The sequence below is a fragment of the Camponotus vicinus genome, unplaced genomic scaffold (genome assembly GCF_025532165.1).
Source record: "Camponotus vicinus isolate PSW18456_S1 unplaced genomic scaffold, iyCamVici1.0 SCAF_3, whole genome shotgun sequence".
Classification (NCBI taxonomy): Eukaryota; Metazoa; Arthropoda; class Insecta; order Hymenoptera; family Formicidae; genus Camponotus; species Camponotus vicinus.
This window is the reverse complement of record NW_028141967.1, coordinates 24,910,692-24,923,957: the sequence shown is the minus strand read 5'-3', so window position 1 is coordinate 24,923,957 and position 13,266 is coordinate 24,910,692. Positions and strand designations below refer to the sequence as shown.

At 36.2% G+C, this 13,266-nt stretch overlaps 4 protein-coding genes across 4 annotated transcripts; 2 read left to right on the top strand and 2 right to left on the bottom strand.

The window, feature by feature from the left end:
- Positions 1-889: 889 nt before the first annotated feature.
- On the top strand, positions 890-4,606 carry LOC145968194 (uncharacterized). The gene is made up of 2 exons (XM_083093509.1): positions 890-1,460; positions 2,455-4,606. Exons 1-2 carry the CDS (start codon positions 1,097-1,099, stop codon positions 3,867-3,869), a joined length of 1,779 nt encoding a protein of 592 aa, XP_082949635.1. The 5' UTR covers positions 890-1,096; the 3' UTR covers positions 3,870-4,606.
- LOC145968193 (uncharacterized) lies at positions 4,580-9,895 on the bottom strand. The gene is made up of 7 exons (XM_083093508.1): positions 9,757-9,895; positions 7,497-9,692; positions 7,220-7,382; positions 6,979-7,139; positions 6,690-6,897; positions 5,709-6,584; positions 4,580-5,624 (listed from the first exon to the last, which is right to left on the bottom strand). Exons 1-7 carry the CDS (start codon positions 9,838-9,840, stop codon positions 4,783-4,785), a joined length of 4,530 nt encoding a protein of 1,509 aa, XP_082949634.1. The 5' UTR covers positions 9,841-9,895; the 3' UTR covers positions 4,580-4,782.
- A 474-nt stretch (positions 9,896-10,369) lies between these two features.
- Eif3h (eukaryotic translation initiation factor 3 subunit h) lies at positions 10,370-11,702 on the top strand. Its single transcript, XM_083093705.1, has 2 exons — positions 10,370-10,726; positions 10,795-11,702. Exons 1-2 carry the CDS (start codon positions 10,464-10,466, stop codon positions 11,540-11,542), a joined length of 1,011 nt encoding a protein of 336 aa, XP_082949831.1. The 5' UTR covers positions 10,370-10,463; the 3' UTR covers positions 11,543-11,702.
- On the bottom strand, positions 11,613-13,212 carry LOC145968328 (NAD-dependent protein deacylase Sirt4). The gene is made up of 4 exons (XM_083093706.1): positions 13,011-13,212; positions 12,598-12,874; positions 12,252-12,534; positions 11,613-12,121 (listed from the first exon to the last, which is right to left on the bottom strand). The coding sequence occupies exons 1-4, from the start codon at positions 13,057-13,059 to the stop codon at positions 11,780-11,782; spliced, it is 951 nt and encodes a 316-aa protein (XP_082949832.1). The 5' UTR covers positions 13,060-13,212; the 3' UTR covers positions 11,613-11,779.
- Between the last annotated feature and the right edge of the window lie 54 nt (positions 13,213-13,266).

Below are 13,266 nucleotides of genomic sequence, written 5' to 3'. Positions count from 1 at the left end.
AATTCGTACAACACTTGATTCACATTAATATTTATTATATAAGTAATTTATTATATATTTTGATAAAGAAATGTTGAAAATCTGCAACCGCTCGTAGTAAAAGGGAGACAAGATGAGAGAATCGACCAATCGGATGCTTAGGAATGATACCTTTTTGTCGCGCGACGAATTTTTCCAACATGCCAATTGGCTCTCGGATAGGGAATTTTTAAAGTCTCTATCAATAGCAGCCAATCGATACATCCGACGAAGCTTGCCGTGCTGTGGATACCATCCTAAGGCCGGCGTCCCATGGAGCGGAAATATTCAGCGGAACGGAAAGTGCGGAGCCAGGGCGACCAATCACAGCCATTCCGTTTTTTTTGCGGTGCTTTTTCTATGGCTGTGATTGGCCGCGTTGGCTCCGCGCATTCCGTTCCGCTGAATATTTCCGCTCCATGGGACTTCAGCCTAAAGCTATCGAGCTTTTCGATTGGTCGGTGGTGTCTTGTGACATTAAAGCCGGGTCTACATTGGTCGTATTGTAAGGTTGTAAGGTCGTAGTCGTAAAAAATTGACCAATCCCAGTTGAAGTTCAGGAGAATAATCAACTGTGATTGGTCAATTTCTTACGACTACGGCCTTACAACCTTATGCTACGACCAATGTAGACCCGGCTTAACATGGCGTATTTCCTCTCGAAACGTAACAAGACCATCGCACGTGCAACGCGTATTTGCACGTGCATACACGTGTATATACAGAGCGTGACATTTTAATAAAGAGGAAAAAAAATTGTGGAAAGCTTCCTATCTCGAGGAGTCATCTCGCGCGTAGCATGTTCGCTTATTCCGTTCATCCTTGGCTCGCGCACGCGGTTGAATAAGCCGTGGCGGATGCGCGCGCACGCGTCGGCCATTTCCCTCGACTCGCGCGGTCGCGGTCGCGCGTATGCGTGCGTATTTTGGCGGTTTACCAGTTGCACGTTGCACGCGGCACGCGTACCGCGCGCGGCGGCAAAGAGGTCGCTCGTGTCAGCCAACCGGTCGAGAGCGGTTATCCGCGCGGTGAAAGAGGTGGCGGCGTTGGGCCGAGTGAGTGAGAAAGCGAGTGCATCATGGAACTGCGCACGCCGAAACGGGAGTCGCGGCCGTCGGTGGAGGCGTTGGAGCGCAGTCCCTGCGACACGTTCTACCCGTGGAACTGGGGCGAGGAGGCGCGCGTGAATCTCAGTCCGGGCAGCTCGTGTTCCTCGCCCGAGTACAGGGAGCACGGCGCGGGTACGGGCGGCGGCGTCGGGTCCAGGAGCCACCGGGAAGGCGTCGGGTTCGAGAGCCACCGTCGCGGTCGGCCGCGCGCCGACGCTCTCACGGACCTCATGATGCAGGGGAGCACGTCGCCGAGCAACATCAAGTGCAAATACTGCAGCCGAGTGTTCCCGCGTGAGAAGAGTCTGCAGGCGCATCTGCGCACCCACACCGGTGATTAACTAGAGATCGCGCCGTCCCGGAGCACCGTCCCAGGCTCGGCGCTATCGGGAACGTTGCCGTTCGCTCGTCCGGAGCCCTCGCCACTCAAAGTCCACGCGACTTTATTCAACGATCGCGAGAAAACGTCGCGCGACGCGCGTGTCGCGTGTCCACCGCTCGCCGTCCGTCTCTCTCTCGCGTGTTCGCGTCCCGCCAATCGGCCATCATGCCGCGCTTTAAATACTTAAATGGCTCGCCTCGCATGTCTCACTCTCGGCGTAACGCGTGCACGCGTACGATTCCACTGCATGGCCAATGTTCGCCGATTGCGCGCGAAATTACGACGCGGCGACCGCGTCGGCGTGCGAGTTGCGCGCGGATTTTAATATTTGCGGCTGCGAGACAGAGAGAGGGTGAGAGGGGGAGGAACGTGCACGCGCGATCCGTTACGACACGCGGTCTTTGTCTATGGTCAACAAAAAGAGGATACAGCGACGCTTTTCGGCTTTTCGATCATCCGTGCGTCGTGTTTAAATTTGTTTCTCGAAAATACGTATTGTCTTGTTTATGATATATTGTATTCTTTTAATATAATTTTCTTTTCATTTTTTTGTGATTCCGGGATTAATTGAAGGAAACCAATATCCGTAAAGTGCTAAATGTATACCCATACAGCACAGAATATTGCAGCAATATTATTGTTATTGTAACATTGCAGCAACATTGATTGCAATATTACTGCAATATTGCTACAATGTTTTGTGCTGTGTGAGTATGTATAGATAATGTAGTTTTTTTCTTGTTTCATTACTATATTTCATTATTATATCGAAAATTATAAGCTATATTAATGATGTTAAAAACTTTCTAAAACAATTGTTTTTGCTTACTGGATTCTACATTAATTTGTAGTTTATTAAGTGTTATAAATGACTCATTTTTATATTACATTATATAATATATGAATTTAATATATGTTATAACTTTAAAAAATTTATAATTACAGGAGAACGTCCATATTTATGCGATTATCCTGGCTGCACAAAGGCTTTTACTCAATCGGGACAATTAAAGACTCACCAACGACTACATACAGGAGAGAAACCATTTTTATGTACCGAGCCAGGCTGTGAAACGAGATTTACTCATGCCAATAGACATTGCCCTGAACATCCTTATGCAAATTTAACAAGATCGGATGATTTTGTATTAAAACCAGTATCTGAAAATATGGAATTGCCGCACGATGTTACTCGATGGTTGGAGCGTTACAAGATGTCGAGGGAACGGGAGGAAAGAACACCAACTGGGAAGAATGAACGAAAGAAAAAGACGTGGAAGAGCACCGCCGAGAATCACAAAAGGATAAAATCTAGAAAAGGCCTGATGATGGATATGGCAGGAGAGCAAGAAAATCTCGATCGCAAACCACCAAGTCAACGCCTATACTGTAGTGAGAGTCAAGATAGTCAGGAAGAAAGCCAAGATGAAGATCCGACAGGAACATGCTGCGCAATACTGCAAACATCCGAAGACGAAGAAGCAACAAATGCCAAGTTGGCGAATACGCCATTGAGAAGGCCCTTGGATAGACTACAACCAAAGAAGCGATGGCTGCGATACGCTTGCTTAGAACAAGCACAGTTAGATTTAAACGGGGAAGTTAGATCTAACGGTGCAACCTCTGTATACAAAATTGATGAGAAGCAGAGTCTGAATGGATCCACGGAATCATCCGAGTTACATTGGTACACGTCACTCATTCAAGACAATTCTGTCGCGGACAATAATACATCTATATCGAATATGGACAACGAACTAATAATTCAAAATGCACAATTGGAATCTTCTTATGTCTCTTCTCAAATATGGGACATGAATCAGAATAATGAGTCTTCAAAAACAGCGGAGAAGCATCTATATAAGATTGACGATTCTTTAAACGATTGGAATTGTTTAGAGTCACCAAGTACCTTGCCAAGTAATCAGAGTATTTTTAAAACTAGTATTAATGAATACATTGCAAACACTGAAAATTCCGAATTGATTCATGTCGACTACACAGATCACATCTCTACTTATAAAGAGATAGTGAATCAAGATACATCAACCAATTTTCACATCAGTGAAAACGAAACTAGACCAACAGTGTTAATGTTGGCTGGTAGTTCAAGCAGCAACAAAGTAGAGATCGTTTCAACAATACCTACCGTAACGAATGTTGATAAAACAGATGAGAAAATAATTGATATTAAGACAGAGAACAATATAACCAAGTCACCGATACAGGAAGACAATAAGAAATGGCTAGGTGCTCTGGCACTAATGGAATTGGCTAAGACGCAGGAAGAAGCAAAGATTTTAAGTCTTAAACATGATATAAACAACGAATGTTTCACGGCTTTAGAATTATCATCATAGCCATTTATAGACTGTGATTATTCTGATTATTATAACTTTGTTATTTTTATACGCAAGAAAAACAGAAAAAGCTCCTATGTCCATATTTGCATGACACAATTCATTACAAGCAAAAAAGTGGCCTCATTCTGTGAAATGTTCTATGACACATTTTTCTATATTGATTATATTATTACTCTCTTTACTATTATGTGATAAATTGTGTTTATTCTATAATTGGGATTTTTTTCTGAATTTTTTAATTTCATGTGTTAATGTATTATACTTGTATAAAACGAGAAATTAATTTTCTTTCATGTAATATTCTGAAAACAGTTCAAAAAGCAAATCAAAGAAATCAAAGAAAATCTTAAATTTAACACACGATAATCCATACAATCGATCTATCAAATCAATTTACTAAAATATCTAATAGTTTTGTTACTTTCTACACTACAAAACAATATTGTATAATATGCATGTAAACATATCTACATGTTAATTTCCTTTACAACGCCACAGTTTTTATGTTAGGTATGTTATAAGACGTTGATTGCTATGTTATAATAAAAACTTGTGTGATACTTGTGTTAAGAATAATAATAAATACGATAAGATGAAAAACATGAAATAGTGTCGAAAATATCGAATGAGTTTATAATTGAAAAAATATTTAATTGCAGAACAAAATCATTTTATTTATTAAGTATGTAATAAAAGGCTAAAATAGAATCTTTAAATTTAATTTTTATCCTAGAATTAGAAATAAATACATGTGAAATCTATAATCGTCTAAATTAAATACATTTTTCATATTTTTACATCTTTGATATATTCCTTGTATAAAAATAATAATTCAATTTTTTGTTATGAAATATACAGTCATTGTGTTTTACAAAATTTTGAAAGATACACAGTTTTTACAGTATCTCTATCATAGTTTCTCTTTAGCTTTCCTAAGACTGGATCTTGTTCTTATATTGTGCGTTTCATTATTTATATTTAATTTTACATCTTCATATTTTTTCAATATTCCAGTTTTAAAAAATTTCCTTTCAGATTGTGGAGTCTTCTGATCTTGTATCTGTTTATCGATTTTTGTTGGTGTAAGAGGATCAATATTTTCATCTGCCTTTTCATTTATAGCTATATCTTTCAGTAACTCAAGGGCTTGATTTACATTTTTATTATGATCAGCAACTGTTAATTTTGTTTTATCTCTAAGATTCATTCTCCTTTTTCTAGAGTTAATTTTGAGACTTTCCACTTTTTTTATCAATTCATCAATGTTTTCCATTGTAGCAGGTACATCTGATTTGTCTATCAAATCCATCAAGGCTTCTGAAATATCTGGAACTAAAGGCGCTACTTTAATTATAATATCTTTTGTCGATTTTTTCTGTGTACTATCTCCTCCATTTAGATCATGTTCCAATTTTGTTTTTTTCGGTGTAGAATCTTTTATATTTGAATTATCGTCATCGGACAAGTCTTCTTCCAAATTTTTTCTCGTCGCTAACTTTGCACCTGTAATCTTTGATTTTCTAGTTGAGCGCGTAGTTAATGGTGGTGACAAGCTATCGTCATCTTCATCGTCACTCCAAATTATATTGATTTTAGCTACTTTCAAAGCTACTGGACTCCTTCTACGTCGGATCGAAAGAGGTTTTTTGGGATGATGATTCTGAGCGGATGGCGTAACACAAACGTTCGAGTCAGTCGAAGCTTTTGTGTACCTAATTACATCAATGTCATGTGGCTGCGGGACTGTAAATGCTGCAACAGATAAGTCGTTTTATAAAAAATCCTCAAAGTTAGATCCTGATAGAGAAAATGTTACATGTTAAGCAATATACATACTTGAACAATCTAAAAATTCCAATATTGATTGAAAATCATTATCCAACGCTAATTCTTTAGCCGACATGTAGACGGGATGTCCTTCTAATTTATATTTGTGACATATATCGATCGCTAAATTGGCGATATCAAACGCATTCTGTTGCCTCGATGGTACATTTGTTTTCAGAAAATAACAGAAATCGATCAATAAATGAATATAATCGATGATATAGAATCGTGTTTGCCAAGAAAATCGCTTCACGCCGGTTTCATTATCAGGCCAGTTTTCGAACAGAACCGACTCCTCTTCTTTGAACAGTCTCTGCCTTATTTCAAAAGCACCGTAAAAGTGATCGAGCGCTATTGCGACTTGATTTTGCAAGGCGTATAGTTGTGCTCTGATATAGGCGGTGGCAAACACTAAATATTGATATGATACATTGTCGCACATGTAGCAATTGCATTCTGTATGCAGCGTGAATTGCGGCAAGCTGAAAACTCTTTTGCCGAGTATTGGCGAGGCGCTGTGCTGAGGTGTATCTCTGATAGGATCATTCACAATCTTTGTAGGGGTCACGGTGAGATAAGCAGACGTTTGTTCGACGGGTTTAACATTCGACGACTGAACTATCTCGAGGCCCAACATGTGCTCAAGACCTTGCAGTTTCACTTCGCAATCGTCTAATTGTGAACGCGATAGATCGATATAACACAGTGATTTCAACAATTCGGCGACACGAAGTACTGCGCCCAAGCTCTGTGCTGACTTTAAATGTCGCACTAAATCTGGGCTAATTCCACGAAAGGATAATAAACTATTTATTCTCATGGATAAATTAACCGTCGTAGTGAAAACCACATCATAACTGAAAAGATAATCCGCCTGGTTTGTCCCTAAAAAAGAATAACAATAACAATATCACATAGAGTTTAACTTTTGTGTGTATGTTTCACTTAAAATTAAATAAAGATGCAAGTAATTTTATTATTTGTAATTACATTTTTCCGTCAATAGATCTTGATTTAAACATCTGGATGTAAACAGACTCTCCACGATGTATGAAGCGTAATTCTCGTGTTGCATATTATACAAACTGTTATTGCGTATAATAACATCTAAGCTTAGCAAATATACAGATGTATTACCAAAAAATGAAATTCCTGGTAGGTTTCTAGCTTCAGTGAGTAACTGCTTAGCATTATCATACTAAAAAATGGACATCACACAATCATATACATATATTTATATTTAGTTAAAAATATTTGTATGTTTTCATTATTGTCTCACCTCCTCACATTCAAAATAGAGATCTGCCAAGCTTATCCAAAACATAGCAATGGTATCGGTTATACTTTTATCCTTGGAATTTTTGTGCTTTATGGCATATTGCTTAGCAACATCAATCCAATTGTAATTAATTTGTTTCAATGAAATACAACGAGCTGTGACTATAATAAAATTTATATTAACTTACTAAGAACACATAATATTCTCTTAATTACTCTAATATAAATAAATAAATCAATACCATAAATAATTGCATGACAATCATCGATTTCTGATGCTAATCTATATGCTAACGTCCATGCTTCAATTTCACATTCTTCATAACGATATAATCGAGAATATTCACCAGCTGTTATTAATATGCGAAGTACGAGAGTTGGTTCCCAATTCTTGACAATATCTTTCTGTTGACAATAAAATTTTTATTCACATTATTTATTTTACTTTACTTTGAACTCTTAAAAATTTTAATTTTAATGTTGTTTCTAACATATACTAAATACTCATTCATAACTTACTATATTATATTTAAACAATTGCTTCCATTTTTTTAAACATTCTTGTAAACTTAGCATAAGGCTGGAAGCTTTTTTAACATTTATCATAGTGTAAGCAGGAACTATATTTGGAGATTTAGTTTCGACAAGTTCTGGTAGCTCGGGAGCATAAAGAGCAAATTTTGTATTTTCCATTTCCACTTGAGTTTGCTTATTCATCATATGCAATTCCTCCACAAATGTAAAAAAATTTAAGTTTGCCTCCAAGCACAAAAGAGCCACAGAATTTGACTTGTCCTGCTTCAAATCAGATATAATTTGTTCATGATATGTAAGAATGGAGCTATCATGTTCAAAACCTAACAAATAATATCCTAATAATTGTATCACATGTGCATATTGGCAATTACTTGGCTTTAATTTTCTAAGTTTGTCTAAAATTGCCGACACACCATTGGTAAATGGAATGCTCTTTTCCAACAAACTTTTTGCTTCATATGAGCATAACTTAATAAGATTATATTTGGAAATATCAATTGATAAGCCTATTTCATTCTTTATCTTGGCTTCATCATTTTTCAGGCAGTCGAGTATAGTTAATTGCGCAATTTTCTCAGAAACATTTTTTTTAATAATCGTCCATACATGAAAAGCTTTCTTATTTGATTGTTCATAAGTTAATAAGGCATTCAATGCAGATGCAGTTATGGCTTCTTTATACATACCATTCTTTATATGCAAGGCACTTAGGTTGTATACTGCCAAGGGAATAATATTTTCAAGGTCTTCGGCATTTGATTCAATTTTTTGAAATTGAAAAATAGAACGACATAAGAAGGAGTATAAACGTGTGGTTTCTTCATAAACATGCTCTGATAATCTGCTCATATTATAAATTAAAGTACGACAAATATTCCACAAATGCATCCAGCGTTTACACTTGCTCTCTTCCACTTCATGTGTAATCCATTTGACATTTTGCTCTAAGGTTGCTCTAGCAAGAATGCACATTTTTTTCGGCATATCTTTGACGTGATATTTGCATAATAAACTGGCACATTTATATTTCATTATTATAGAGTTATATAAATCCCTCTTAACTGTACATACTGTTTTATTTAGGCACCACTTGCATTCAACTGACACTTTTTTAGTATAAAATTTATTCGTATCTATATGTAAAAATAAGTTCATTGTTTCCAATAAAATGCCAGTATCAAGCAATTGCTTTAATACATGTTTGTCAGTTTCTATGCATACTTCCCAATATTTAAACATAGGTTCAACTATTTCTCCAATAAACAACGCATTCCATTTCAGGCATTCTGTTTCACCATATTTTTTCATAATGTTTAACTGACAAGAAACAATATCTTGTATATTTTTGGCACCGTTACATACAAGATTCTCCATTGGTACTAAAAATGTTGTACAAAATCTTTGAAATTGTTCAAAGCACTGATAACATTCTTGATCATCTGCTAAAACAGTATTGAAATAACTGAAAAATTCATTAAATATTTTCACTGTACATTCAATATTAGTCATGTTGATAGTCCTACATATTACATGACATATGATACGAAGTATATGACAATATATGACATATTTTTCATCTTTATCTAAATGCAACTGTGTTTTTTTTAAATATTCCAATATATATTTGTAAAAGTCATCAAAATACTTATTTTCTTTGTCAACTGATATTATTTTATCTAAATGTTTGCTTATTGCGTCAATTAATTGGTTTGTATAATTTTTATATGCAATTTGAGTCATTTTAATTTCATATCTTATGAAACTTTTTAAACTGTTGTAGTTTTCTATATTAAAAGATTCAGTGGTAAAAGTCAGATATAAATTTTTTGCAGAAATATGCCATAAAGATAATACTTTTGTCAAAAGATTCATAGTATTATCTTGAGGATTATACAACTTGCCAGGCTGCAGATAACAACAGACATCTGCTGCATCCTTATACAGATTTAAAGAGAGCAAACAATGAACAATTTTAAATAAAACTTTAGCAAACTTGTTGCCATCAGGTACATTAGTTAATAATGAGCAAAGCAGTTTAGTTAATTCAGCTATTTCCTTTCCAGTTTCACAGTTTGGATTGTCCGCTGTGCGACATTTGTCTGCTATATGATGCAAGGGTAACAGCAATTTAAAAATATTCTCGTTCGATTTGTTGTCGGGTCGCGCACGAATGTTCATCTAAAATTATTATGAAAAGTGAGTCATGTGTTTATAGATAAACACGATAAACGAGGAACCATACCTGAATATCCTCCAATACATATCGCAATTTCTCTAAATGTATTAATCTTTTCCATGTTTCAATCTTTCCATGCATTTCGTCCATTTGTAAGGCTACATAGCCGCTACATCCGTTACGTTATTCTAACCGGGCATGCACGATGCGTACGCATCTCTAAAGTTGCGCGCGCAGCAGCAACTTGGCGCATTATTGGTGGCGTAGTAATATTTGATTTGGCGTTAGGACATGCGCAGTGAGGAACCGCGCATACCCGGTAGTACGTGATTGGCGAGCGCATGACCACTTGATGTGGAGGGGAATCCGGGGAAGACACCCGATTGACCATGTCGCTAATTGGCCAATTCAAAATAGGCATCTCTGATTGGTCAATCGTTGCTGATTACCCTAGGCACAGGTCGATATAATTGGCTGTGGTCAATCGCAACGTGGTCAAACGAGGCACTCCCGGAATCCGGCACCGATAAATCTCGCGCATGTGTAGAGATGCAGCGAAACATTTTTCTAGTAAGTATGAAAATTTTCTAGGGAGTAACCAATCCGCGATCAGTCTTGTAAAGTCGATTTAAAAGATTAGGTACCCATTGAAACGCTTTATGAACGCACAGCGAGTGACGTTCGGTGGCATATTGCTCTTTCCTTTGGTTAAGATCAAGGTGGAAGCACGTAGTTGAGTCTCTTAGCACTGTGAGAGGTTAAATTCGTTGAAGATGGTTTCGAGGACAACGTCGAGACGGATTCCCGAGGTAGAGCCGCGTATAGATTATGTGCAATGCGATGGGCTCGTGGTAATGAAGATGGTAAAACATTGTCATGAGGAGTCCGCTGGTAACATGGAAGTTGCGCAAGGTGCTCTACTTGGTTTGGTTGTACAAAATCGCTTGGAAATTACCAATTGCTTCCCATTTCCCAAAAATGATGAAATTATGGACGAGGAGGAATATCAACTTGCTATGATGCGAAGATTGAGATGGTGAGAACCGAAATATTCCAACTATTTAAAGCAAGAATTGTTTAACTTTTTTTAATCATATTTCACAGGGTGAACGTTGATCACTTCCACGTCGGTTGGTATCAAAGTGCGGATGTTGGAAACTTCTTAAATCTATCCTTGTTGGAGTCGCAGTATCATTATCAAACTTCTATCGAAGAATCAGTTGTGCTTATTTACGATACAGCAAAGTCTGCTAGAGGTTTTTTGACACTCAAGGCATACCGGCTCACTCCACAAGCAATACAAATGTACAAGGAGAATGAGTTTACTCCAGAAGCTTTGCGTACTTTGAAGATTGGATACGAGAGTCTCTTTGTTGAGATTCCAGTAGTCATAAAGAACAGTAATTTGACAAACATTATGATGTCAGAATTGGATGAAATGATTCCCGAGGAGCAAGGCACAAAGTATTTGGATCTTGGCACAGCTACAGTATTAGAGAACCAATTGAGATGTTTGATGGATCGAGTAGACGAATTGAATCAAGAAGCTATGAAGTTTAATAGATATCAACAATTGGTGGTTCGACAGCAACAAGATAAGAACAGGCTCTTGGCTAAGAGGGCTCAAGAAAATGCCGCTAGGGCTGCAAAGGACGAACCGCCGCTACCTGATGATGATATCAACAAACTGATGAGACCTCTGCCAGTTCCACCAAGATTAAATCCAATGATTGTTGCTGGGCAAATTAATACGTATAGCGAACACATCTCGCAATTCTGTTCTCAAAGCTTAGCAAAATTGTACATTACTCAAAGTCTACAAAATGCAAAGGAGGCAAAATCTTCTCATTAAAAAATTAATATTTATGAATGTTTATATATAACATCCGAGAAGAATGCTTGTGGAGAATTAAACAGAAGTGTACGATTTTTTCCAAATAAGAATTTATTTACTTATTGTATCTTTTTAATTGAGCATTATTCATTAATTAAAAAAAAAGGACTAAGTTGTACATTGTACATTGTATCTTATTAATATTGAATAAGTTATATATATTATTTGATATTTAAAAGATATTCACATTTTTCATCATCTTATAGAATTGTTTGACGCATTCAGTTGCCAGACCTTTGAAAGTATGTCTCCACATCTTCCTTCCACTTTTAAGTTCATAAATTCATCAGCTCTAGTTTTGCCAATATTTACTATTGCAATTGGTTTGTTGGCTTCAACTGCTTGCAACACAATTCTATATGAAGAGAATGTAGCAAGACTCGTTCCCAAAATTAGTAAAGCATCCGAATTCTCGATATTATTTTTCACTTTTTGTACTATATTGCGTGGAATATTTTCGCCAAAAAATATTATATCTGGTTTCAAAATACCACCGCAGTTATTGCAAGCAGGAACATTAAAGTTTTCAACTTGAGCCTGTTAAATATATTTCATTATTAATATGTAGTATTACAAAAACTACATGTACATATATATATATATATATATATATATATATATATATATATATATACACATGTAAATGTGAATAGATATTGTATTTTACCTGCGGTAATTCTACATCTCCATCAGGTCTTATCATCTGAGTAGGTGCAACCATAGATGGATTGAGTTTTTGAAAAACTTCTTGAAGTTCATGTCTATATATCTTATGATCGCAATTAAAGCACATAATTCTGAATGCTGTTCCATGCAACTCTATTACTTTTTTACTTCCTGCCTTTGAATGTAAATTGTCTACATTCTGCGTAACTATACATTCTACCTTTCCAACACATTCCAAGTCTCTTAGTGTCTCATGTGTAATGTTTGGTTTAAGAGAGGAAAATCTGTAAGAGGATTCTCCGTTTATTGCTTTCTTATAAATAAGATTCTGTTATAAAAAGTTGAACCTTGGCCACCCTATGTAGTTTCTAGCCCAGTATCGTCTTCTTATTGCCTCACTGTTGCAAAATTCTTTGTAAAGAACTGGTTTATGATTGCTTCGTGCATAAAGACCTACTTCTGCCGATCTGTAATCAGGGATCCCACTTTCTGTGGATATTCCTGCTCCGGTTAATATGCACAAACGATGATGTTTATCGATAAATTCCTTTAATCTCCTTACATCTTCTGTTGTTGTTGGATTGCACTTTGGAACAAACGCAAGATTCGATTTATATAAGCGAACTGCAAAGTGACATATCTTAATATAATTCTTACGAAATTTTAGAATATAATATCATATATATTCTATTATTATAATATATATATTTAAGATAAATTATTTATATTCTCAGAGATATAATTAAAATGTTACACTCACAACAAAATCTTATCGATTTTCCATTACAACATATATGTTTTACAATCATAGTGACTACACACAATTCTTATTATATTATTACAAATATTATATAACATATGTACATTACAAAAAAATATTAAATATTTCATTTTTTTAATCGATTTATATCATGAAATATTAACAACTTGTCATCGGCTCCATTTTGAAAAAACCAACGTTTTGATCGATAAATTTGGGCCAATATTCATTGATCATCGCATAGAGAATTTCTAGG